Source organism: Camellia sinensis, chromosome 9 (assembly GCF_055761805.1).
Source record: "Camellia sinensis isolate YWXY chromosome 9, ASM5576180v1, whole genome shotgun sequence".
NCBI lineage: Eukaryota > Viridiplantae > Streptophyta > Magnoliopsida > Ericales > Theaceae > Camellia > Camellia sinensis.
The window spans coordinates 30,832,712-30,860,616 of record NC_138969.1 but is presented as its reverse complement, the minus strand read 5'-3'; the positions used below and the strand labels follow the sequence as shown (position 1 = coordinate 30,860,616).

At 32.5% G+C, this 27,905-nt stretch overlaps 3 protein-coding genes across 6 annotated transcripts; 2 read left to right on the top strand and 1 right to left on the bottom strand.

The window, feature by feature from the left end:
* The first annotated feature begins 1,204 nt into the window (after window positions 1-1,204).
* Window positions 1,205-13,428, top strand: SSP4B (SCP1-like small phosphatase 4b). Of its 3 annotated transcripts, none has more exons than XM_028244673.2 (7): window positions 1,205-1,387; window positions 3,699-3,961; window positions 5,227-5,342; window positions 7,334-7,436; window positions 8,268-8,810; window positions 9,034-9,371; window positions 9,948-10,470. In XM_028244673.2, the coding sequence occupies exons 2-7, from the start codon at window positions 3,793-3,795 to the stop codon at window positions 10,104-10,106; spliced, it is 1,428 nt and encodes a 475-aa protein (XP_028100474.1). In that variant the 5' UTR covers window positions 1,205-1,387; window positions 3,699-3,792; the 3' UTR covers window positions 10,107-10,470. The 3 variants fall into 3 exon arrangements, with proteins under 3 accessions (XP_028100474.1, XP_028100475.2, XP_082742579.1); XM_028244674.2 differs by lacking the exon at window positions 9,948-10,470 and adding an exon at window positions 13,105-13,428 and having other exon boundaries at window positions 1,240-1,387; XM_082886453.1 differs by having other exon boundaries at window positions 1,251-1,387; window positions 3,684-3,961.
* A 400-nt stretch (window positions 13,429-13,828) lies between these two features.
* LOC114299836 (cold-regulated 413 inner membrane protein 1, chloroplastic) lies at window positions 13,829-23,297 on the top strand. 2 transcript variants are annotated; one of them, XM_028244669.2, is made up of 6 exons: window positions 13,829-17,595; window positions 17,708-17,833; window positions 21,809-21,904; window positions 22,170-22,234; window positions 22,691-22,760; window positions 22,873-23,297. In XM_028244669.2, the coding sequence occupies exons 1-6, from the start codon at window positions 17,456-17,458 to the stop codon at window positions 23,042-23,044; spliced, it is 669 nt and encodes a 222-aa protein (XP_028100470.1). In that variant the 5' UTR covers window positions 13,829-17,455; the 3' UTR covers window positions 23,045-23,297. The 2 variants fall into 2 exon arrangements, with proteins under 2 accessions (XP_028100470.1, XP_028100471.1); XM_028244670.2 differs by lacking the exon at window positions 21,809-21,904 and having other exon boundaries at window positions 16,375-17,595.
* Window positions 23,298-24,078: 781 nt separating this feature from the next.
* On the bottom strand, window positions 24,079-27,671 carry LOC114299835 (uncharacterized). Its single transcript, XM_028244667.2, has 4 exons — window positions 27,337-27,671; window positions 25,854-26,357; window positions 24,722-24,833; window positions 24,079-24,636 (listed from the first exon to the last, which is right to left on the bottom strand). The coding sequence occupies exons 1-4, from the start codon at window positions 27,422-27,424 to the stop codon at window positions 24,477-24,479; spliced, it is 864 nt and encodes a 287-aa protein (XP_028100468.2). The 5' UTR covers window positions 27,425-27,671; the 3' UTR covers window positions 24,079-24,476.
* Between the last annotated feature and the right edge of the window lie 234 nt (window positions 27,672-27,905).

Below are 27,905 nucleotides of genomic sequence, written 5' to 3'. Positions count from 1 at the left end.
TGGCTTTTTGACTTTTTGACTATTTTCTTGAGATTAAAAAGCCTGGTTTGGGAAGGACTTTTTGGCTTTTTGACTTTTTGACTTTTTTGACTTTTTTTGTGAGAGAGGAGTGTAATGATTATGGGTTAGATTTAATGTTTTGTTTTTTGTGGCTAAAATAGCCTATTTTGTTTTTTGTGACTATTTTAGCCGCTAACCCAACCAAACCAACTTCCCAAACATAGACTTAGTTAATTTAATTTAGAGTTAAAAAATTTTGTTTGAGATGAATTTTTTGATTTTTATGAAAGAAAAAATGAAATAATTATAGTTTGATGTCAGATTTTTTTTTATTAATTTTTTAATCTATTTTATTTTTTTATGACTAAAATATCCTTAACTCCCCTACCAAACGAGGGCTAAGGCTATATTTGATAATCAAATATTTTAATTAAAATTTTAAAAAGTTGTTATTACAAGTTATTAAATTATTAATATTACTTTTTTATTTTTTTACACAGTTTTTTTCTTAAATAATTAAAATTTTAATTTTCAAACAAGCCCTAAAGGAGGAGCGTGTAACACACGCACCCCAGAGCGCATTAGAGTAGTCCCTTCGTTCCGCGATTCCTCTCTTTCCGCGAACCTGCACGTGTCATCACGTCACGCTGAGCTGGACGCTGACTACACGTGGCAGCTTCCCACCGGTCCAATCACCTTCCCACAAATTCCAATCACGGCCGTCCATTTTAATCTTCTCCTCAAAGTAAACACATCATCACCACATCATCATAGACCCTCGAGACCGTTCTCTCGCGCGTAACTTAAAAAAATAATAATAAATAAATAAATATTATATATATTAATTGGTATATTAATTAATATATTAATAAATAATGTGATATAATTTTAGAAATTTTAAATATTTATAATTTATGTAATAAATAAAACAATAATGTTATATGTATCAATTGATATATTAATTACTGTACTAATGGATAATATAATATAATTTTAGAAATTTTAAATCTTTATAATTTATATAATGAATGAGATTATAATTTTAAAATAGCAATATTCTAACTATGTTGATATATTAATTAATATGTTAATTGATACATATAATATTACTGTAAGTAAAATTAATAATAGTAATATTACTGTAAGTAAAATTAATAATAGTATTATGTTATAATATATGTTGATTTGGTACAAATATAATTTCATAAAAAAAATTAAATAAATAACCCAGAATGGCCCCTTACACCCCCACACACCCACACACCACACCACTTTTTTTTTAGAGAGAGAAAGTGAAACTTTAGAGAGAGAAATCGAGGCTCATATATATGCATGTATATATATATATATATGTATCTAGAGAGAGAGAGACTTGTTTGATTCGCAGGTATGTTCATGTTGTTCTTGTTCATTAATTCACTGTTATCTACATCTTTATTTATCAGCTTGATTGATTAGTATTGAGTGTTTGTATATGAGGACTCTCTATTTACTGATAATTCAACTGGATGAATCGTTGTTCGGTTTTGTTTCTAGGGTTTTAAGTTCGTAGATTGCTTGCTTTTAGTTTTGATTTTGATGATTCTTACGATTTTTGTTGTTGTGTGAATTGATTGTTGTTAATTGCGTTTCTTGGGTTTAATTACTTGGGTTGACTTCGTCGTTTGCGGGTTTACTTGGAAAATTCTTCTGGTGTTCTTTGATTTGGGATTACCGGATTTCTGAATTGCTTGTATGTGTATATATGTGTGAAAGTTCTGTACTTTGATTCTCTGTTTGTGGGTTTTTTTTTTTTTTTTTTAAATTTTTTTTGGACAAGCTTGGGTTTTTCTCTTCTTGTAACTAGTTTGAAAGGGAAGAAAACCTGCAGATTTCATCAACAGAATTAGTCTGCAAGTTTCAATTTAAGATCTCTGTGTTAATCATGTAAGTGAGTTGTAGATTTTAGATTTTATGTACAAATGGGTGGAGATGGATGATATAATTTTGAGGAACAACATGCCATATTCCCTTCTTATGATTGGAAGGGGTTATATCCATCTCTTTTGCAACTTGAGCTGTGATTTGTGTTTCCAAAATAATCGAAAAATTGGTAGCGTATCCAAACAACAATTGTTATTCTTATCTTTATGTTGTAGATAAAGTAAAAAAATCGAAAGAAATAAAAACAAGCACTTTTTTCTTTCTAGTCACTTCCACCATTGGTCACTGTTTTCATTCATTAATAGTTGACGTTAAAGAACAGTTTGAAGGGACGTTGTTTACCTAGCCATTTGACCCACTTTTGTCTGTATCCAACGTTTATTCTCAAAATAGAAATGTTACTGTTTTCATTAATGCATAGTTGACATCCAAGAACGGTAAAAGGGACGTTATTTACCTAGCCATTTGTCCCACTGTTGTTTGTAGCCGCCGTTTTGTTCATAAAATGGAAATGAAATTGTTTTCATTAATGCATAGCTGACATCAAAGAATGGCCAAAAGGTTGTTATTTACCTAGCCATTTAAGCTGCTGTTGTCTGTATCTGCCATTTTGTTCTCAAAATTGTTTTCATTAATGCATAGGTGACATCAAAGAACGGCCAAAAGGGATGTTATTTACCTAGCCATTTGACCCACTGTTGTCTATATCCGCCGGTTTTTTCTTGAAATGGAAATGAAACTGTTTTCATTAATGCATAGTTGACATCAAAGAATGGCCACGTATTTTCCTAGCTATTTAACCTGCTGTTATCTGTATACGCCGTTTTGTTCTCAAAATGGAAATGTTGCTGTTTTCAATAAATAGTTGATATCAAAGAACAGCCAAAAGGAACGTTATTTACCTAGCCATTTGACCCATTGTTGTTTGTATCTGCCGTTTTGTTCTCAAAATGGGAATGTTACTGTTCCATTAATAAATAGCTGACATCAAAGAACGGCCAAAAGGAACGTTGTTTACCCAGCCATTTGACCCACTGTTTGTATCCACCGTTTTGTTCTCAGCATGGGAATTTTTTAACCTAATGAGACGGGCAATATTTGAATTCAGAGGGACGACTGAATAGGTCTACATTGATTATACTTTCAGATCGGGACATAATGTCACCCATATAATACTAGTTGATGCTGCATTCATAAGGGTATGATTAGTGTATGGCATCAGAATTCAAAACTGTCACAAAGTACTAGATTGAGCAATTTCAACAAAGAATATGGCCTTTTGTTTTATGAATAACAGCCAGATTGTGCGACTTTTTAGACTTTTTAACTATTATAAACTAACCAAAATATAAGTATTGAATCAAGGGGTGCTATGATATTTATTTATAAGAAAAAAGGGACTTTTTTTCATAGAACCACAAAATCTTTAATGTATTGAAGTGTGGGTCCTTGTAGTCGTAAGGTAAATTCCACAGTTTACCATGATAGCATTTGTAGCCGAGTCAAACTGTCAATGCTCAGTCTGCTTCTATGTTATTTCACTTATATAAATACTGTACGTGGTGGGTTGTTGACCTACATCTTAGTTTTCTTTAAATGAATCGTGGTTGCTCTAAAACGGTTTTTATTCCCATCGATGCATATATACTATCGCTATTCAATTTACATTTCCTGTCTTTCTGATTCATGTGTCTCTTATTATATTCTGTAGTAGTTGCTCTACATGTATTGCTGTGTCCAGTATTAATTTCTTATCCCAGTTGTTTTCATGACAGTCTTTTGCTGCTGTATTGATTGTTTAGAGGGGTTTTGTTTCCCCACTGATGTGCTCAATTGAAGATTGTGCTACATATAACAAGGACAGATCAAATGCCATCATTAAAAATGAAGACCAAGTCAACTGTGGGCTGTTTAAGAGAAAAAAATGGTCTCCATGTATGCCAGAAGTCAAACATGATATCGAAGAATTCTTGCTCTAATGTCCGGATTTCTCATCAAACAGCAGAATTTGATTCTATTATTCAAAATAGTGAGAATGGTAAGTGATGTATCTTAGTAATTACATGAAAACTTTTAGATAAGATCTCTTGGTGGTGTCAATAAAGGCCATATATTTTTTTTCTTTCAGATTAGTTTTTATGGTTATGTGGTACAATTTGAGTCAAGTTTTTCATCTATTGTGAGATATCGCATTATTAATCCCTGGTTTTTATGTATCATAGTCATATGACAATAGACTTGAGATTTTTAAACTAGTTCCTATAAAATGCACTGAAAATATTGTAATAGTCATAGTTTAAAATATATTGTAACTACTTGGATTTTTTAAACAAATATAAATAAAATGCATGGATAAATTAGAAGCTTAATAGTCAATTTGAAATATATTAACCACCGTTCAATTTCATGAAGTTTTCTAGTGAAAGACTGTCACTCTCTGTCATATTTGAATTTGGATATCTGGTTTTAGATACAAGAATTCATTAAAACTATGTGTTTCTATTAGATATTTGGACTATGCTACTTCTATTTGTTTGGTCAATCACTCAAAGTTTGAACTGTAGTTTCTCCTTTTCAACTTCACGTGTTTATGCTTATACAGACTTTGCTTTCAATGGGCATTTATTGGTTTCAAAATTTTCACATGGTTGTAGTTTTTTGGTGTGCAAAAAGAAAATCTGATATTTTGGATTTTCAGGATACAGGAAGAAAACTCAGTTTCTTGATGTTTCCAGAAACTTATGTGTGGTTGGTCTCTATTTTTACATTGAAAAAACTGAAAGTAAAAAAGTTTGAATATTTTGTGTAGTAGAAACAAATATTATTTTAGTAAACAATGACAATGAACCCTGAAAGCTCAAAACCTTTTTAAAAAGGCGAACTGCGACATTATATATTTTCATAATCCTTGATTTACAGTAAAATGCCTGTTAGAATAGTTTCCCTTTTTCTCTCTGATTTGAAGAGAAGATGCTCAAAAATTTGCCAATCAAAAAACATTAAAAAAATGTTCCAAAATTCATTTTTTTAAAAAATAAATTGCGATAAAATTTTGAATTTATTGCATAGTAAGTCTATGATTTGCTTTTTACTGTTTGCCATAGCATGTGTCTGGGCATAAAAAGAAAAAAAAACACCAGAACAACATTTGTAAAGTATTATTTTGCAAGGCTTTTGATCTTTCTCGTGTTCCTGCAGTTTTATTGTAGCTATCTATGTAATCTCTATAGATTTTTCTGTGAATGAGAAAAAATACTTTGTCGTGTGGAATACCTCTTCTAATCACACTTATTGTTCTTGTAGTTTCTCTGTGCAATAAAGTATATGCTCAGGAGATTGAAGATGACAAAGCTATTGACCATCATGAATTGATCGATGAAGAAAATCTTGAGTTAAATTTTGCGACTGCTGGGAGAATGGTAAGGAGAAATTATAATATTCAACTTTATTGCATATTAGGATAGCTGTCTGGTAACTGTTATTCTTTTCAAAAAGCTTGTCATTTTATGATATCTAATACAGTACACTAATTGCTGCATGTTCTTTTATCTCATGCCTATTTTTGGTGTTATTTTGTGTGGGGAACTTTCCTTTCACATTCCAGATTCAGGAAAAATAGCATGAAGTTCATTAGATTCATGCACATGCACAATATTCATAAAGCTAAATGTTTACCCCTTCTAGCCTCCTACAAATTTATGCTATGCCATGCTTCCTCCATTTTTCCATAAAACCAAACCAAACCAAGCTAAGTCTTTTAGGTCCCATCAAATGGGGTTGGCTACATGAATTCTTCTTCTCCACTCGACTCTATCCAAGGTCATTTCGTTAGTCAAATTAAGGAGGTTCATATCTCTTTTTACTTTTCTAGCCCACGTCAATCTAGGTCTACCCCTTCCTCTAACCCTTCCATCTACCGTCCTTGTATTGCATCTCTTCACTACTATCTCTGTTGGTTTTCGTTGTATATGATCAAACCATCTCAATCTATTCTCTCTCAACTTATTTTCTATCAGTACTACTCCTACCCATTCTCAAATATACTCATTCCTAACTCATATTTTCTAGTCTTGCCACACATCTACGTTAGCATCTTCACCTCAGCAACAATCATCTTATCTACATGTTATTTCTTAGTTGCCCAACATTCCGACAACATACAACATCGCTGGTCTAATAGCCGTTCTATAGAATTTTCCTTTTAGTCTAGTGTAGTGGGTACTCATTTATTGCACAGTACCTCAAACGAACCCCTCCACATAAGCCACCCACCTTAATTCTATGGACCACATCCACTCCAATCTCTCTAGCCGTTGTAATAATCGATTCTAAATAACGAAAATGTTCACTCTTAGGTAGTTCTTGGTTCTCAATCTTCACTTCTCATCTACTTCCATTGTTATTGTTACTAAAATTACACTCCTATCATGTTAGCACAGTACCCCATACTTGACAAAAAAGAGAAGAGTTTTGATCCCACAAATTTCTATTGATTCATCGATTTGCCCTCTGATACCTCAATCATATTTTGTAGATTTAGAGAATACATGACGTCAACATACAGTATTTCACAAATCCAAATATTGTTATCTAAATTTTCTTCTTCTTTTTCTGCTATTATTTTGCGGGTCGGGTCAGGGTGTTGCACACACATTTATTCAGGTATCTTTTCTCATATATGTTTCTGCTGAGCTCTACATTACAAATATTATGATATGTTTGAGGTTTGTGACAAAGTCTCAGCTCACTAAATGCAGTTGTATGTTTTCCAAGCACCTTTAAATGTTTCTCCTCATCACACTAAATTTTAGTAGTAGTCAATGGCATATGGTATTCTCTATTTGCAGTTTGTTTTGCTTAGTGAAACTATTTTAGTGGTTTTAGAGGGAAGTGCGAACATGATAGGAATTGATTGAATGCTAAGAACTGCTTCAAATGGTAACAATGCGCCAATTGTAAAATATGTGTGTGTGTGTTTTTATTTATTTATTTTTTAATTTAGCTTTTGAAATTGAGATTTTGAACATACATGTCAGTTAATAGCCTCTTCTTACTGAGGCTTTCAATGTTCTATTGTCTTTCCATACTGTCACCAATCTCTTTTCTTTCTTTAGTCAGATTGGCATATTGAGAGCCATTCTCTTATTTTCTTAGTTTTCTCATGGATTCCGTTGGAGTCATTATTTCCTGCTATCAACTGAAGTTGGAGATTTTTGCAGAATATGAACATTGGTGGCCAGATGGGCCTATGTAGATTGCGAAATTGGTTTCCTGATAATTAGATTGAAACATACTCAGCGGTTTATTTCTTGTTTTTGCTACTCGAACTGTTCCCCATATTTCAAGAGGCTGACAATGTATTCCTAGAATGTTACTATAGTGATGTGTGACAAATGATGGTTGATTGCAGGAAACTACACCACCAACTTGTGCGTCAAACTTGGAGACAATTTTTTCACCAACTTTGGAGTCAAATGAAGTTCACGGTGAACCAGAGATCAACAATGATGCAGGTACAGTTTAGAATTTTTCTGTTTATGGTATCTTGGGAATTGTTTTTTTTATCTTTAATTAGAGATTTGTCGCTAGAGCATGTGTACTTTTTGACATGAAGATGAAGTTTTTTGAGAAATTTTGTTTGAGTGTTGCTTCATTCCTCCTAAAAAAGGTGGAAATGAAAATGCTGGAAGTCACTTCTTCATGTTTCCAGAAAATGGTCTGTATGTATCTGAAGTAAATTATCTGTTTCTTTCTTTTGGTTTTGAATACAATATTGATCATTTAAAGCTCCCCATAACTCAAAATTTCCTTCACTAAAAGGCACTTTGAAGAGATTGGGTTCACATATTTAAAAAATTACGACATCCTTGACCAGTGCGAAAATTGTAAGATGAGCAGAACAAAGAAGCAACACATTTTGTTTCGGAAGATCACCAAAAAGCAATTACTAGACCCCCAATGCCTGCATTGTATTCAAACTCATTTCATTTGTTGCCTGCACACCAGTTTAATTCTTTATCACTTGCATTCCCAACTTATTTAATGTGTCACTTGAATGAATAATGATGAAGTTTTGCTTGATCCATGAAGAGTTCTTTGTTGGAGATGGGAGTATAAATCTTTGCACATGTTTGTAAAGAATGTCAAACAACATAGATTTTTCTTATTGGATTATGTTTTTATAAAATATTTCAAACACGTCTTAGGTTTGGAAATATAAAATAAACCATCTTCTGCATATGACAGCACAAAGCAGAAGATTCACGTTCAGTTTTGAATTGGTCGTGCTAAAAATGGATTGACATTGTCTAAATTAGCCTTACCTTCCTCTTATCTCTATGCAGGGAGTAACGAGGATCTTGATCCATCACTTTTGGGAGCTGATGACAGTGATGATAACAGCAGAAGCTCTAGTGAATATCAAACTTGCAATGTCTCAGATTTCTACATTTCTGACATGATTGTTGCAGGCTTACCCATTGAAGGCAACTCAATTTATGATGACATCACAGAAGCTAGTTGCTTGCTTGATTACAAATGTGATGAGCCAAGTACGTTTTTTGATGTGGCTGAGGAATACATGATACTGCCTTTCCTTGAGGATACCATGGAGGCAGGTGGCGATCATGAAGGCAGAACATGTGAGGACACAATTATAGATTCAGATGATTCAAGCTTGTATCTTGCAATCCATCAGTTGAGATCCTGCAATGAGGAACCTGATGTGAATCCCTACTCAGATTCAGATCAATTAGAGTGCTTTGATCCACACATGTTTATCAGAAATCTACCTGACCTACCAGATGTGGCGCCAAATTTTCACCCCATTACATTGCTAAATGAAACACAGAAAATGAAGTCCACTACCCTGGTACTGGATTTGGATGGTAAGAAAATTGAACTCCTTTGATCTGTTTACTATTAATCTTGATAGTATTTCATTTTTTCTCATCTAGTTTATTTCTCGGTTATATCATTATAATATTTATGATTCACACCTATAGTGAACTTTCAACTTCTGGTGTACTTGTATTTCTACGAATCATTTTAAAGGATATTTACATAAGTTGACGCTTCCAAAGGTTGGTCACACTAGCTTCATTTGTGCAGAAACACTTGTCCACTCTACGTTGGAACATTGTGAAGATGCGGATTTTAGCTTTCCAGTCTTTTTCAACATGAAAGAGCACACAGTCTATGTAAAACAGAGGCCTTACCTTCAGATGTTCCTGGAGAGGGTTGCTGAGATGTTTGAAATTGTGGTGTTCACAGCCAGTCAAAGCATCTATGCAGAACAGCTTCTGGATATATTGGATCCAGATAGAAAACTTATATCTCGTCGAGCTTATCGTGAATCATGCATTTTTTCAGATGGAAGTTACACCAAGGACTTAACAGTTTTAGGTGTTGATCTTGCAAAAATTGTTATAATTGACAATTCTCCTCAGGTAGATTTCCTGCCCATTGACTTTCACGTATCCTTTGCTCATTTTGCCTCTTTCCTTTCTTCCTTCTTCCTTGAGGATATATTTTGTGTTTTTATTGTTTTGGTTACATATATGTATATATATATATATATATATCTTTTATTATGGCCTCAAGTGTTATATATTGTTCAAACCTTTTTTTATGAAGGAATTGGATATGTGAGATCAAGTCTGTTGGTCGACCAAATTTAATTTTGGATTTAATTTACCAATCCTTTTAGCCACAAATTCAGAATGATGAGAGTGTTTGGTAGTGACCTACACATAAAAACTGTTGAATTGTTTGAGATAGTGTTGAGGCAATACTTATAAAAGATTGACCCCCGGCTTAGAGTTTTATTGGACAGTATTTCAGCATCTAGATTAAATTCATTCACATAAGGTGTATGAGAAGAAACTGGTCCTATTTTTGTTTCTAGTGACATGATAGAACGTTTGGTACATTCCTAATGGTAAAGGAAAGTAGAAAAGCTAAAAGTTACAAATCTCTGTTGGAGAAGTTACTTGTTATTAAATGCTTCTCTTTGGTGATTTCAGGTTTTTCGGTTGCAAGTGAATAATGGGATTCCTATTAAGAGTTGGTTTGATGACCCATCAGATTGTGCACTAATTTCATTACTACCCTTCCTTGAGACCCTGGTTGATGCTGATGATGTCCGTCCTATCATTGCCAAGAGATTCGGTAACAAGGAATAAGAGCCCCTTGTTCTCACCTATTTTGCTCAATTTAACAGTTCCTTGTCCTTGTCATCTTGTTTTAAGCAAAAAATATCCTCAATATAGATGCTCAATATTCATTCCTCCTTGAGCTCCTGGTATAGTTATTTAGACTAAATATATCATTAGTCCTTTGTTCAGTCAGCTTTTGGTGCTCATTCCTTTCTTTTCTCTCCTCTTTTGACAATCTCTTCAAGTGTTCAATCGAATTTGTGGCAAAGGTGGTTTTAAAGAACTTTTCTATATTTGCATTGTACAGTTATAGGTGCTTATATTTTCTTAAGGGTGTGTATATGAATTATTTTGTTGTGGAATAAATTTTGTGAGCTTGTTTTTGCATTAATAACTGTTGACCCTAGTTATGCAATCAATTTTTTTTCTTGCTCAATCATTATTTTATTGCCTTGTGGAAAAGAATATCCAACCCTATGAATTATAGTATTTGACTTTCAACAGTTGAAAATGATACTGATGCATTACTTGCCTCATCTTGTTATGCTCAGGTGCTTCCATCATCACTTAATTCTTGTGTGATTTTCATTTTATTTATTTATTTAATAATATAGCCAACATGCTAGGATGAGGATTTAAATCCTGGTTCCTATAAGATGACTTGAGCAACATATTGTGGAAGGAATTGTTATTCTATATGCTTCTTGATATATACAAGATATGGTTCTATTAATTTCAAGAATCCTCATGAACATATAGAAGTCAAGGAAAACTAGAATAGACTCCTCTAAAAAGGATTGTGGAGAATGTGAATTTGTTGGTGCGCAAGAAGCTTTTTATCCTTCTTTTTTGTGTGAGCGCTTATTTTCCCATTCTTGGGGTGAGGGGAAAGGGATTTGGGATCAATCCCATATTATATTAGTGAGATTTTTATTAGAGAACATTGTTGTTTTCCCATTTGTGCAAAGCCTTCTGTTGTCTTCTATTTCTTACTTTTCTTTTATTGTTGTTGATTATATTCCTGTATTTTAGATTTTATGGAATTCATTGAAATATTGATGTATTGCTTGGCTGCATCATCTTGTTTTTTTAAAAAAAAAAAACCCAAATCCTAAATTTAGAATTCTAATAACTTGTGTTAATTGTTACCTTCTATAAGAATTAAGATAAAGGTCTTCCTTACATGATAACAAGTGAGCACTACAGAAATTATTGGAATTTGGAAGTTGATGAGGATCAGTTACTACACTGCAAACCCTGATCTTTTAGAAATAGGAGCTACAGGCCAGCAGTTTCTGTGGTGTGGAATCCTCTCATTTGGTGAAGGAATGCCATTCTTCTGCTAGAAATTTGAGGGGGTTGTTACTGGAAAAAACTGCAAAAGGCTCTCTCCTTAGGAGTGTATATGGCCATGGAGGAGGCAGCAGTGTAGAGAATGCTGATGGTGAACCATCGGAGTTAGACACAATGCTAGATAGATTGGACATTTCAACTAGAGTTTTGTCAATAGGGTTTCCCAAAATAGAAGATTCTTTTTAATGCTATGATAAAGTCAAGGCACATTACAGACAGAGTACACCTGTGAAGAAAAGCTAAGCTGAATTACTATGATATTGGAACTTTAAGCAAGAGACCCTTGTAATATGTAGGTAGGCAGAGTACTGAAAGAACTACTATTTAAGAAGACATCCTTTAGCTTCAAGAAGGGAAGCTATAGTTTCTCCAGGATTTCGTATTTCTTGCTTTGATTCTTGTATTTTGTTATTATTAATTAAATAATTATATCCATTTGTTATATCTTTAGGTGCATAGATTTACTTTGGTTCCGCTTTGTCAAGATTCACAAAATCTTTTAGTTAAGAAGGCTTGACTACCATTCATGCTCCTCTCATTTGTTTGAACTTCAGTTTTTAAAGCATGTTAGTCAGATCTCAGTCCTCATATAGCCATTCCCTTTCTTTCATGATGCTGGCACGTCCTCTGATTGTGATATTGATGCCAAGTTTTAATGGTTTGTTGCGATTTTATCTTTTCAAGTAGTTCAAGCTAAGAGAGTGAGGTCGTTGTTGATTTCATGATTATAAGGATCAGTATTAAAGTGATTGGAAGGTTATTCCGGGTAAGAGAGTGAGTGAGATCATTGTTGAATACAGGATTGGTCTTGTGATTAAATGCATCTATTTTCTTTATCCTTACTTATGGCTCCACAAGACAAGCTGCAACACTCAGTTATGACTCTTTAAGTAATTCATTCTGCTAACCATAGGTGCTGCGACGATTCAAGTATACTTAAAAATGTCAATGGATTAGTTACCGTGTAGGTCAAGTGGGTGGGTTATTAGTCTATGAGGAATTTTCATCTTATACCTAAGAGGATGTACATTATGGGTAAACTTGACCAAACTAGCTGTTGCTAGCCTTAAACTTAGAATGCTAATTCTCTCAGGCTGTGTTTTGCTATTGGATTTGTGTAGGGGTTTGTGGAGGGAAAAATAAAAATAAAAAAACGAAAAGGGAAAAGGGAAAAGAGAAATGAGAAATGAAGTAGTCGCTAACTACTATTTTTTTTCCTTTCTATTTTTCCTTTTATTTAATTTTTTTTTTTTTTTTTTTGGTAGAGGGATTTGTGTAGTTACTTTTCATGCACTTCTAGGATTGATGTTGATTTATGGAAAGATCAAAGATGGGGATGTCTGTGATGCCAATTTACAGGACACATGTCAGTAAGCCCAAGAGTAAGTAGTACGGTTTAAGATCTCAGGCTACATGTTGGTTGAATTATTGACAATATTTTCAAATGGGAACAGCCTTTTGATTAGGTAGCTGCTTCAGGTTAAAAAGAGACCATTGAATAGGATTGTGAAGAGAACCTAGAATTGAATAGCAATAATATTTTTCTCACTAAAGAGTATTTAGGAGACAAATGCAATTGGTTTGTAGGAAAACTTGAACAAACCAGCTTGACTTGCTCTGCTGAATTAGAACTTTGTTTTACCATTGTGAATTTTCTATGCCTTATCTGCAGGTCATGCGGACCTCTGTTTTGGATTTGCTGCCAATTGCAGTATCAAATAGGTATGCAGTTTTGAATTGCTATTTATTCTATCGTAATTTTTGTACAAAAACTAATATTATCCCGTGTTATATTTGACATTTTTTGTCCCCTAGGAAGTAATGTGAATTTTGAGTAGTGTAATGTAAATTCATTTGGCGATACAGATTGCTGTCGATTTCTGTTGTTATTGCCATCTCTTGATAGTTATGTAAGGGTTAATTTTATTCAGAAGTCATGTAAGATGTTAAAATAAAAGCATATATTCAGCTAGTGCAATGCTGAATTATAGATTGATATTGAGTAGTCTCTACTGTGTTGCTTTGATGCTGTGATTGCTTGTACCTTTTTATCTGTCTAGCCATTGGGACACTGTTGTAAACTTTCCATTTTTCTGTTATGTTCTCTCTCTTTCTCTCTCTCTCTCTCTCTCTCTCTCTCATCGCCAAATATGCCGATCCATGAAATAGCATCATAGAGCATTGTTGGTACATCCCTGTGTGATTAATTACGTGAATGGAGATTGTTTTCCCATAGCATTGTAGGTACATCCATGTTTTCACGTGGTTCGGTAACGTTTAAATTTTGAATTTGTCAAATGAAAAGAAAATGAAAGTAAAATAGAAATACACCTTCACTTTTTTTCTTTTTTTTTTTCTTTCTTTTCCCTTTTTTTTTGTAGGTAGGTAACTAAACATTTTTTTTTTCATTGACATTTTGTATTCATTTTCTTTTCATTTCCTTTAATCTAACCAAAACAGAAAAAATTTAACTTGTATTTGATTTTCGTTTTTGATCTTTTCTTTCCTCTAATTCAAGTGGTTGTTCTATGCTTGGATGGTAGGAATAAAGAGAAGAAATGGAATTTCATTATCAGAAATCTCATTACTCACAATAATATATTGTGTTAATAGTAGTCAAAACGTTAGGCTTAGTTAAAATGTTTTGGTATATTATACTTGCATCTCCTAAGATTTGGCTTTAATACAAATATCTTTCCGATGTTGCGGAAATTATATTGACTTGCTGTCAAAGTCTGTCGATTAACTCCTTTGTGTTGTGTTTGGTTGAGGAATTTGAGGAGATATTTAGAAAGGGAAATAGAAAAAGTAAGTGAAATGTGAATAAAATATATTTATATTTCACTTTGTTTTACACAATTTTTTTTTTTTCAAATCTCTTTCTAAATTCTTCAATCAAACACCGTTTCAATAAAAAATAAATAAAATGACTTATAATTTCCTTGTGATGAATTAGGCATGGAATTTCTTTTTCACGCTACCTTCTCTTCACAGTACATCTCTTTCCCTTTACCATCGATAATTTTGATTGACACACCTGAAAGTATTTCATTTCAGTATTTCATCAGACATGAAAGGGATACAAAAACCTCAATTCTGCCGGTACTTTCATTAGAAAATCAAATCCAAAAAGAAAAAAAATTCAATCGGCTTATGACAAATAAATTAAAGAGAGATATAATGTAAAGATTGTTGATTTTGAAAAAGGGGTAAAAGTTATTAGGATAACCACTCAATTCATCAAACAAATTAATTGATGATATCAGAAACTGGTGTTAGTTAACCTAACGGCTAGTTAACGGAGGTTACAAATTTTAATGAGATTACAAATTTTGTGAAGGAAAATGTAATTTTTAAAACGTTAGCTAAGTATCTGTATTAAAGCTAAACTTTAAGGGGGTGGAGGTGTAATTTACCCTAAATGTTAAAGGGTGTTGAGTTGATCCAACTTATGGCCTCGAGCCTAGCAGGTGACGGCCTTTATTAAAAGAGAAAATCAGGTACACGCGTATTACATTGTTCGTGGTGTTAGGGCTTGTAGAAAGATGGAAAAAATTGTAAATCAGTCTAAGACTACTGTATTGTTTGGTTTGATTTTTTTTTATATTATATTTGGTTGAGGGATTTGAAAAGGAAAAGGGAAAAGGTATGTAGGTAAAATATAGGCATGTTTTATTCATATTTTACATATCTTTTCTATTTCTCTTTCTAAATCTCTCTTCAAATCCCTCAACCAAACACAACATTAATGTATAATTAGGTCCTAATTATTAAAATAGGTGAATCATATTTCAGTTTAGTTCATGATTTTATAGTTTAATTCTATTTTAAAACCGAACTATATTGTTTAGATATATACACATATATAATTTATTATTTATTATAGACATTAAAATGTCTTATTAGTATCTTATATATATATATATTCATAAATTATTGACCTTTTGTTTATAAGTCTATCACAGTATAATAGTAGAACTGATTCTAAATAATTATTTAAACAATTTTGTTTATAAAATAATAATATATTGTTTGATAATTAAGTCAGTTATGATTATATTACGAAAATTGTAGTTCTTAACCGAATTGAATTGTGTTTCATTGTTCGGTTTGGTTTTAAATTTATGAAACCATAGGTAATAATTTTATCTTGATTTATCAATTCTTTTTGGGTGAATTGTATTAACTTCTTTAAAATTTAGAGAAATAAATTTTATAATTTTGACATAATTATATTAGATTCATTTAAGATTTTAATTTACATAACATTTATTCTTATTTTTATCAATAATTGGTTTCATCATATGAATAGAAAAATAATAATATTTTTTTACATTGAAATTATATTTTTTTATTTATCTATATTTTCATACTATTTGTATTAATTTTAATTACTTTAATCTTATTAAAAAGAACTTTTTTTTAAAATCTCAAAGCGAAAGCAGTGTAATTTATCTATTCTTTTTCGGTTTTTAAAAAACAATAAATAAATAAAAAATCGAAACAAAATGTTTTTAGTTACGATAATGAGTGGTATGTCAAGTGGTATTGACAGATTTTTTTTTTTTTCTTTTTAATGTGTTGCAATTCTTTCGAGTTAAAATTTGAATTTCATTAAATTTGAATTTGACTATTATATTTAAGTTTATAAGACTTATTATTAGTTGGTTATGTTTTAATGATGTCAAAATCATTCTTTTTTGTATGATACTTTGTGTATATGAATATGATAATTATAATATTTTTATATTATTACGTTTATTTTTGAAAAAATATATAACAAATGGTATTTTTAAAAATAGATCAATTATTTTTTTAGCTAAATGCGATAAAATAAAATATTACGATTTTTAGATCAACTTAATTTTTTTTTCATGAATAATATAACTTAATTTTTTTTATGAATGATATATATAAAATACCTTGCAAAATAAATAATTCAGATCATTGCATGGCAAACTCCATGAGTTTGAAAATAACGATCAAGTTTAATTTTAAACTTGAAAGAAGTTCAATTCAAAAGTTATGTAATATTTTAGGGACTAGTTTGTCAACTTATTTTTTAATTGATAAAATGAAATATTATTTTACAATTATCAAATAATTTTTTTTGTAGAAGATATTTATCAATTTGAAGTTTGAGATTGTGATTGTGACTCTACAAAAAGAGAAATGGATTTGTGTGGTAATCTAATATTAATTGGTTAACATTATCTCGTGCAAAAAAATTAAAAATTGAAATTATAAAAGTGAAGAAAATCTGGAGTGATATGCTTAATAATTTTCTAGGAATACCACGTTTCAAGTGGATGTACACGTTGACGAATGAAGAACAACCGACAACGTGACTTGACACAAGCTGTTATCGCAACTCTGATCATGAGTAATAGACTGATCAAATAATTCGAGTATTCGATTTATTAAAAATTTATTTGAATTTACTTTGCTAAATAAATAAAATAAATTTAAATATATTTTGAAATTTATTAGAATTTTTATATTCAAATTTACATAATTAATTACTTGCTTAGCTCAATTTAATAAATTTAAAATTATATAAAATATTAAAATTATTCAGACTCACTCCATAATGAATTTAAAATTATATAAAATATCAAATTATTCAAACTTGATTCAATCAAAATTGATTTTAGATCAACTCAAAAATTTACCACACTAACGTCAATAAATTTCAAAACTGTTACTAAAGCTGTGTTTGGGAATAAATTTTTTTAATAATTTTTTAGTTTTTTAATTAAAATATGATGTAAAAAAATTAGTATATTTTAGAATAATTTTTTTATATTTTACAAAAAAAAATGTAAAAAGGCTTTAATTTTTTAATATAAATTTTTAATTTTTTAATAAATTTTTAACTTTTAAACTAAAAAAATTGTTATTAAACGAGACCTGAACCAAACTTGACCAGTTTATGACCCCAACGCAACACTGACTCTCTCCCTCTCCCTCTCCCTCTCTCTCTCTCTCTCGGCGAAAACCGAAAGACAAACACTAGAAACAAGATGCTGGCTCTTTCTCTCTCCTCTCCACGGCCTTTCTCTCTCTACAACAAACACACTCTCTCTCTAAAATCTCCGCCTCATGAGAGTAGGCTTCTGCATCTCGCTCCAGACTCGAGCTTCCTTCACTTCAACCACTTCAGGTACTACACATTCTGCGAATTTTGAGAAATTCAATGCTGAATTCATGGGTTTAGTCGATTGGAATTGTGTTTTTGTGTTTGTATTGATTTATATGCGTATTTGTATATGCAGAGTTTCGAGGAACTGTGAGGGGATGATGATGATGAAGAAGAAGAAGCGAGGACGATTGGGTCCTGTTTGTTACTCTGCGCCTTTCACTCCTCGCGACCTTCAATGGATCTCCACCGTTTCCACCGCGTAAGCACGTCTCTTTCTCTCTCGATTGATTGATTGGTAGTGTCATATTGCTGTATGAGCTGGATGATGAAAATGATTGATAGTCTGAGACGCCTCATGTTATGATTAGGGGTGTTATTTATTGGAAAAAAAAAAAAAAACTCTTTTTCATTTAGAAAATAGTTTGCTGATATTTTTTTGTTAGGAAATTTGGAGAAGTTATAAATGAATTCTGTGAAGCCAACTGTACTGGTTTGAAAATAGTTTAGGATAATTTAGAAAAAATAATACTAATTTAAGTTATTTATTTATTTGTTTTTTCGTTGGTAAATAATAATATAATTTAAGTTAGATGGTCAACTTCTTGGGATTTAAAATGGTTTTTGGTGAACCACCGGGATGGTGGCAGCATGGAAAGGCGCTGGCCTTTCACACAGGTAAATAGGGCTTGATTCCTGGGATATAACTAGCAACAGTGATAGAGATCACTAATTTTGAAGCTCTAAAAAGATCACTAATGACATGGCACTCAATAAAAAAAGAAAAAAAATACAATACCAAAGTCAAAATATCAAATCATTCCTGATGAGGTCCACTGTCACATCATTAGTAATAGCACTAATTAGTGCTCTCACTCATTTTTCTATAACTAGTGGCTTATTTATTTGGTAAAATTGACCGCTCTGTACTTGTGATCCTGCCTCTTGTACTAAGGCTTGGTGGATTTCTCGCTTACTCCAGTGGTGATTCCTTCCTTTAAATTGGGGATAAATCTAGCCATAATGGCCCCGTTTGGTGTAGCTGTTAAAACAGCTTATAGATTATAGCTTAACAGATTATAGATTATGACTTTAATCAAAAGTTGTTAATCTGTTTGATGTAGCTGTTGGATTATAGATTTAAGTTGCTGAGTAGTGTTTGTTAAATAAGTTGTGAAATAGCTTTTTCAATTAATTTTTATTTTTTGTTTGTCTACATTTCTCATAAAAAATAATAATAATAATCTATAATTCATTTGAGTCTTTTTCTATTTTTAAAAAAATAAAAAATAAAAAAATTTAAGAGTATAACCATAAATTAACATGTCCACAGCAGAAGTTGATAATCAGAAGCAAGGGGTAAGCAGATTTTCAAAATCAGCTTTTTTGAGTTAAAATAAGCTGTTAGAATCAGAAACTGTTTGAAATAAGTTTAACCAAACAGTCCAAAATAACTTTTTCAAAGCTAAAAGTCATAAGTTGGCTCTGAAAAGCTGAAACAAACACCCCCAATACCTGAGTGTATTCCCCGCTTACCCCGGTAATAGGGGGCCTCTTTCTTTGAATTAGGATAAATCTAGCCATAATACCGGAGCTTAGGATTGCAATGATAAGGAGCACTCTTTTTCTCAGTTAAAAAAAAAAAATGAGGATTTGATCAAAATCTTCTCATAATAAAACTTTAATACATTAAGGATAAATATAAAAAAAAAAATTATTTAAAAAGTTCAGCACATACCACTATTATCAAAATATCCTTTAGTGAGTAATTTAATATTTTAAACTTTAAGAGTTGTTTGAGATGATCTAAATAAGTACACTTTTTAATTTTTTATGAAATATGAGTTGGGTGTGAGTTGAGTTTGAAATGATGTGATAGAGAGGTGATGTGACTTTTTGACTCTTTTAGATCATTAAAGTTCAGCACATACCACTATTATCAAAATATCCTTTAGGAGCACTCTTTTTGACTTTTTGACTTTTTTAGGTCTCGTTTGACTTTTTAACTAAAATATGAGATAAAAAAAATCAGTATGTTTGAGATGACTTTTTAGTCAAACAAGACCTTAAAAAGTCAAAAAATTAAATAGTTTATTCCCAAACGAGGACAAACAAGGCCTTAAAATAATATAACTTTTAATCTAAATGTCGATTTTTAATAAAATTAGTATTTTTAAAAAAAAATTCATCAAGATCTATCCAAGATTCATGTTGACTATGATATTCTTAAAAAAATAAAAAATTTACCGTCGAAATTGACGTAAACAGTAACGTGTTGTTCTGTTTGATAGTAAAACTAACCAGAGTACATCTTCAATGAGCAACCACAACAAGTATAGATGAAATTTTACTTTTATATTTACAAACTAGTAAACAATCACCATTACAAATCACACATAGCAAAAACAAATAAAAAAAAAATAATCAAAAACTAAAATTTACTTGCACATACTTCACTATTTCTTATTTAAGTAAACCCACACATGGTTATCCAGCCATTCCTTACCTTTTTACATGAAGCCATTGTTAATTTGCTATTATTGCTATCAATCATGGCACCGACTAAAAACAAAAAATGAGATAACCATGGTGCAAGCAATTCATTGCTGGTATTGGAGTTCGAGAGAAGCAAATCGGGGCCATGTTAAAGGCAGCACATAGCTTCCTACAAAGCTCAATGAATCGTTGATACAGATTTGATTTAAATCTGTGAGACATATGCAAGGGGATTTATAAATATACACCTCCTCTATAGGGGGTTTATGAAGTAAAACAAATTAGGTTGTCTTTTTCACCAAATATGAGTCTAATAAGTGTTTTGGTCAAATTTCACAAAATAAAAAAAAAAAAAAAACAAAAGGTTTTTGGTGAATTGGCTATACTATCACTCCCTAGGGCAAGCGATGAGGGCCACAACACACAAAAGGTTGGTAGCACAAGCCTTCCATTCCTGGGCAGGCTGTACCCAGTGTTAGGAGTGTGTGTTCGAATCTCCATCTATGTGTGAGTTCGCAACTTACCGCTGCATTGTTGAGTGGCCATGTTATATAGCACCACCTAAAGGTGAACTCAGAGACCTTGGCTCTCTTAGGGTCTAGTCACAGACGTCACCACCCTGTGGCTAGGCATTTTTTTTCTTTTTTTGTACATTAGATTAATTAGGTGTTCAGTAGTTTAACTGAGGAAACTGAATTTTTCTAAGGGACGATTTTATTTTTATGAGAAAATATTGTGTGTGGAATTTTAGTATAAAGAGTGAGGGAGTGTTTAGCAACTAAGCATATATATCTACTTCTTTAATTATGTCTTTTTTGTTTTATATTTTTATGTATGCTGGTAATGTTGACTTTTGCTCTTTTTCATGAGTATGGGCATCTATGTGAACCTCTCCTCTAACTTGTTAATTGTCAAACTCTTGCTAATAATTTGGTTTGAGATGGACAGCTAGTAAAGAAAATGGAATTGAACTCTATCATATGGATCTCTTTTGCTGCCTAGAAATTCATACTTCTGCTGCATCAAGATAGTCATGCTTTGTTTGGTAGGAGGGAACTGGGGAAAATGGAATGGGTGGGCGGATGCATGCATTTTTCTTCTGCCGGTAGGAATGAGAGAGAAAACAAAGGGGAAAATTGAGGGGGATCAAACCCTTAGGAACCATTAAAAACAGATCTGTGTAAGTGGGGAAAAAACCGGAGGAACAGAAGGCAGCATCAGAGGGGGCTTTCGTTTACATTTATGCTCCTCAAACATTGAAAAAATTGTTAATTTAATATATAAGGGTATAGCGGTAAAATAAGCATTTGCTGGTCTCTTTTCCTTCCATTTAAATTGAATAACCAATGGTTGTAACACCCTTCTCTTTCATTCCTTCTCAACCAAAAAACAGCAAAGCGGGAGACAAAATCCTATTCTCCTCTCACTTTTTCCATTCCTCATAGCTCGTCCTTCTTCTCAACCAAAAAATGAAGTTATTATTTTCATGCGTATATATATATATATATATATTTGTTTACAGGTCCTCAGAACACCCCACAGTGGTGGGAGCCTCATGCACTAGGATTACCCTTTTTTATCGCGCCCCTAACATCATGTCCTTATCATGTTGTTTCTGTCTCCTGGGTCAGTATCTGTGCTTCTTAGAAACAAAGCATTACAATCACATTGGTTTATCTTTCCATGAAACAGTTTTCAAGTTTTGACTATGCTCTGATGGAAATCTACTTTCCCTTTCCAGGGTTTTAATGTTTGCAAAGGGAACTGCCATTAACAAATCCTTTCTTGTGCCTTTTTTTGCTCTACAAGCACCTCCAAGCATCATTTCATGGATGAAGTAAGCTTTTGAACTTCCAATCAAGATGTTACACATTTTTTAGGGCAAATTACTGATCTGTGCACCTGTAAAAAAATTATTACAAATTAATGAAAAAAGTTTGTCTTTAATTATTACTTATAAATTTTACCATTTATTTGTAATTTATTTTAAAACTCTACCATGCTTTGAAATTTCCCCTTTTTTTTATAGCCATCATCATTTTATTTATTAAGCAAAAGGTTTTCAGAACAATGCCTCAGTAGCTTGTTATTTTGGCTTGCAGGGGTGAATATGGTATTTGGGCTGCATTCTTGGCACTTCTTGTTCGTCTCTTCTTCTTTATTCCTGGTAGGTTCTGTATCTATCAGAATAATATGAATTTACTGTTGGGCTATTATTCTGAAATTAGTTGGTACCATGTTTTTACAAGAACTTGCTCTGGGATTTTTTGAAATTGGTCCTTGTAAATGTGTTTTGTGACTACTTTGATCCTTATTATATAATTTCATTATTCTTGTTGGTATGTGTTGGTCAACTTGAATCTGAAGAGAGGTAGGATTGGTTAAGTGACCTCAATGGATGGCAAAGATCAGTATTTCTTTCCAGAAACCTCATGATAGGTTTCTGTCATTTTCCCTTTACAAAGGAAGTAGAGAAATGAAAACAAACTATGAAGCAGGATGAATTAGTTGGTTGTGCTTGTATTTCTCTGCCTCTATGTTCCTTCCGTCTTCTAATTTCTGCTTTCAATCAATCTGAAGAAACATTTTAACAGATCCTGTTTTGGCTATTCCTTGTTTGTAGGTGAACTCGAATTGCCTTTTGTAAGTCTACTACTGGTGATTTTGGCTCCTTATCAGCTTATGAACCTAAGGTAAGTAATTGCAGAATACTAGATAGTTGAGACTTGTTTTTTTTCTTTTTCTTTTTTTCCATCTTTGAATAAATTTTAATATGGTGGTTTTTTTTTTTTTTTTTCTTGGCAGGGGAAGACAAGAAGGTATCATTATTTCTTTAATAATTGCGGGGTATTTGGCATTCCAGCATTTCTCGTTGGCGGGCAGCTTGAGAAGGGCATTTGACCAAGGTTCAATTGTCGCCACCTTAACCATCATTTGCATGTCTGCTGTGCCATGCTTGTGCTTGTTCCTGATCTGACTTTAATGTCAAATTCTAAAGAGATCCTTTCATTTCTTTGTAAATCGTAGTACTCGTGAAGAAGACAAGTTAGAGAATGATTGTGATATCTAGACCTTTCGTCTGTAGGTTAAGAGTTCTGATGAATGTCTTGTGTCTTTGCTAGACAATAAATTATGTATTTTGTGCTTTTGCATTTGTTCAACAAAAGATAGATATTCGTTACCAAAAAAAGAAAAGAAAAATGATAAAATATAATTCTATTGCTTGCTCATTCTTACACTGCTTGGTTCGTTTGATGATTAAAGCCTTATTTATCTCTGCTGTGCTTATATTTAATTCAATTGTGTTATTCTTTTAATGTTTACTGTTTCGGAAGATCGGGAAGGGGATCACTGCTCACCAAGGTGAAAAAAGTCCTAATTAAGTGCAATGCTTTTGAATTTGCGTGGGGCTAAGAGTCAAGTGCTTTGGTTTCCTTGTGGTGTCAATGGGCACAGAAAAACAATAGTAGGCTAAGATCTTCAACGCTGGTTATGTACTAGTTGGGCACAGCAAATATCATCAAGCTTTATGAGCCTTGGTGGCTTTGCCTAATTAAATAGTAACTTGACACAGTAACTGCATATCTGTTACCATCCTGATTGTCTCCCACTTTCTTCAGTTGTTTAGGATACCCACTTGGTGAAATATATCATGTGCACCCCTAAAAAGGGCATACCATAAAAAAGTAAAGTTATGAATGTTTATGGTATATTATGGTAAAAGTTACGAATGGCAAATCTATAGTGTGCATCCTTAAGCTAAAAGTTACAAACTATTGTAGTTATGTTATGAATGATGAGGTTATGTTACGAATGATGCGGTGTAAATGCTACGAAGCATTTGTGGTGAGAAATATTACAAATCGGTGAAAAAGTTCATGACCACGTGATATTTGTTATGGAACGTTGTGGTTATGTTTCGCAACGGTATGTACCTTTTTAAGGGTGGTGCACACCATAGCAGCTCCCCTACCTTGTTCCTTATTAGGCAAACAGTTAGCAACAAACATGTATATGGAAGATTACTGTATATGCCTAGTACTGAATTCAGTAGTTTATCACTCTTCTGATCATTGAGTCAGTTGATGGCTATTGTACATGTCTCTGCCCTAAAAGCAGTCCTAAAACCATCTGGTCTTGACTATATAGTTATTAACTGCATAAAGAGTATCAATAAAAAACCTACTTTTTTTTCTTCTTCATTCTCTCTGGTCTTTTTAGTTGAACTACAATGCATAAGTAGATGAAGTATAGCTATGATCTTATGATGGAAAAAAGGCGGCTTTGAGATTTATATCTTGGATTTAATTTCCACCGCCCCCTTAAAACTCTGTATAGAGCGTCCAGGGAACTGAATGAATCACCATCTCATTGTGGAGAGAGAATAATTGGATTTCGTTCTCAGCTGTCTAGAGATAGTTTGCTGCGAGAAGTGAGAAAAAAGTGGCGGTGGAGAGCAGCAGTACATTGTGTGACACTGAATCTGCTGAGTTGGGGGATGATGTCGGTTCAGAACCGTAAATTGTTGGTACACTTGGGGTGTTGTAAGGATTCACCGGAGTACTGATGCTGTAATTGCAAACATGGGTTACTTCATCAGTTACCTTACTTTTGACTGGAAAACTGAAATTAGAAGTGGTCTGTAGAAGTAAACCTGGGTGGTGGTGGTGTGAAAGTCGATATTGTCGGTGTTGGTATTGTCGGTGTTGGTGTCATCGGTGTTGATGTCAATGTCTTAGGCGATGAATAATGACAGTTTCCAGAACCTGCAATAGTGCCAAGGGAAATTTTTAAAAGTTAACCAATGTAGTTAATTTGAATTTGGAATTTATTTTATTTTTTCATCCTACATTTCTTTGAACAAATTTTAAGGCATGCTATTTATAGCAAAATAAATAAATAAAAATAAAATTTAGGTGTGTAACTAACAATGATAGTTTATCAATCAGTAAATTGGTGTCCTTCAATTAGCTTTGTTTGTTTTTGATGGAAATCATTTTTCCGTGAAAAATGTTTTTCTTGGCAGAAATTTTGCGGAAAACTTCTTTCGCAAAAAATGTTTTCATATGTTTGGTTGTGATCTGAAAAATAATGGTGCTAGTAGTGGTGTTGTGGCAGTGGTGGTAATATTGTGATGATGGTGGCAGTGGTAGGGGATGGGGACCGCGGTGGTAGGATGGGGGTGTTTGTTTAGGTTTCTTTGAGTCAACTTATAACTTCTAATTTTTAAAAATTTATTTTAGATTGTTTGATTAAACTTATTTCAAATAACTTTTGATTCTAATAATTTATTTTAACTCAAAAAAATTGATTCTGAAAAGAATCAAATGGACTATAGATTATTTTTTTTTTTTATGAAAAATGTACCCAAGTAGTGAATAATAAAAAATAAAAGTTAATTGAAAATGCTACTTCACAGCTTATTTAGCAAACACTACTCAGCAACTTAAATCTATAATCCAACAGTTACACCAAACAAATTAACAACTCCTAATTAAAATCACAATCTATAATCTATTTTAACAAATATACCAAACGCGATTGATGATGATGGTGACAATTATAGTACTATGGTTTGCCTTGTTAATTTCAAAAAACGTCTTTTGCTTTTTAAAATGTAAAAAACATTTTCACGAAAATAAGTTCATTTTCTGTTGATTACAGAAAACAGATTTTTCTTAACTTTTATTTTCCGTCATACTAAAAAATCAAAAAATTGCAGAAAAACAAAAACAAAAACAAACAGTGAAAATATTTTATTGTAATTTTGTGAATGCATATCTTACTTGGATCAGTGTAGGTGAGCTGTGCTGTTCCTCCGAAACTGCAGCTAGTCGGAGCTGGGTTCTTCTGATAGTAATCATTGAACGCATACGAAGCATGATCACGGAGCGTGTTTGGATTATAACAACTTGCCCCGTTCTGAATCGGTGAGCAATCTGCACCTCCATAGCCACAAGCATAATCAAGAGCCACCTGCAAAGCAGTTTGTGATGCGGTTGGGCTTGCAACACACCAAGCCCCTCCAGACGTTGCAGGGGCAGTGGTCGCCGGAGTTGGGATGGTTGGAGTTGTGATCGGAGTGGTTGGTTCCGTGGTGGTTGGTGGTGGTGGGCCTGGCGGCATTATAATCGGAGTCGCCGTGTATGGAGGAGTTGGGTTGACAATGGGAATAGTGTCCAGTTGGGTATCTGATATTGAAGGTGGGAAGATTACTGGGATTTCTTCACTGTCAAGCTTTCGGATTTGCCGGATTGCTTCAAGAGGAGGTTTCTCTGCAATGCTTGAATCTGAAGAAACCAAAAAAAAAATTCGGAGGTAAGTTATTCTTTCCTTTCTTTACATGCAAAGTTTGTTTTGATTTGATTCCATATATTATCATATGCTAATGTCAGATATGTTTTGCAAATATCACTTTCTAGATTTAAAATATTGTCGTTTAGCATCACAGAGAAAAGTATAGGATTAAAAAAGAGTTAAGTCACATACACAGAATTAAATTACAAAAAAAAAAATATTAAGAACATACACACGCACTAGCATGTTGGGCTCGCTAAAGATATCCTCATTATTTTATTAGAACTAGGATATATTACGCTAACATGTATATTTTTTATATTTTGTGTTTTTATTTATTTATTTATTTTAATTATGTGTATTTAGATTGCTTTCATTCGACAAAGCATCAAGGAATCATAACTCAAGCAAAATATGCAACACATGAAATGAGTTCAATTGAAAGTGTGAATCAAATGAAAATTTTCCATAAGGATTTCGTGTTTTGATCTGTTTTTCATAATCATGTCAAGATTATCTATTTTTTTCTTCGTGGATATTTCTCCTAAGCAATCAATGAAGTTTTTCAAATTTCAACATTAAGAGTTAACCGAGTGACAAGTTGAGTTGTGATAAGCGTTTCAAGTAAATTAGAGTTCAAATTTCATGAAATGCTATGCCCCTAAGATTTGAACTCGGTAATTATATGATATGTGTAAGATGGGAGATTGCATGTATATAGAGATTAGCTACGATAAAAGTCCAAAATACCCTCGTTATCCCATTCAAAGTTTAGTATATGACTGACTTTATTATATCAAATTCATTACCAATCTTAATATATACCTTTGTATGTTGAACTAAGCAAATCCTAACTAGATCGATATTAAGAAATGCAACAATGAAGAGATTTCATAATAGAAAATGTGAATCTTGAATATTTGAATTTGAGGAACAATTAAGTAAGCTTAATTAAGAATAAAGTAAAATTACCAGAATTAAGAAAAAAATACAAGAAGAATGCAAAACGCTGAAGAACTCTAGCACCACCCATCTCTCTGCTAGCTATTCTACGATCCATTTCTGTATTTTCTTAGCTATCTATAATGACAATAGAAAATAGGAAATTTCTCAATCAAGAGAGAGAGAGAGACAGAGAGAGAATTGTGTGTTTGCTTCAAAGATGAAGTTAGTTTCATTCCCTCCAAATTTAGTGTATATATATGTATAAAGGTTGAAGAATCAGAGCTTTCTTGGTTTGAAGATGGAAGGAAGAGAGAGAGAGAATGGAATATGAGAAAACTTGAGAGAAGAGGCATTGGTTAGTTGAAATCTGCAAGCAAAGAGGTGGTACCAAAAGAGGGCAAAAGAGTGATCTGTTTGGGAATTTAAATCTGAAGTTTGTTCTCATTAAAATGATTGTTAATATGAGCTACATATTCCCTTTTTCTTTCTGCCTATCTTTCTACTGTTTCATGGGACTAACTCAAAAGCTAAAGGAGAGAGAGAGTGAGAGAGAGAGATAGAGAGAGAGAGATTTTGTTCTTAGTACTTTCATGGTC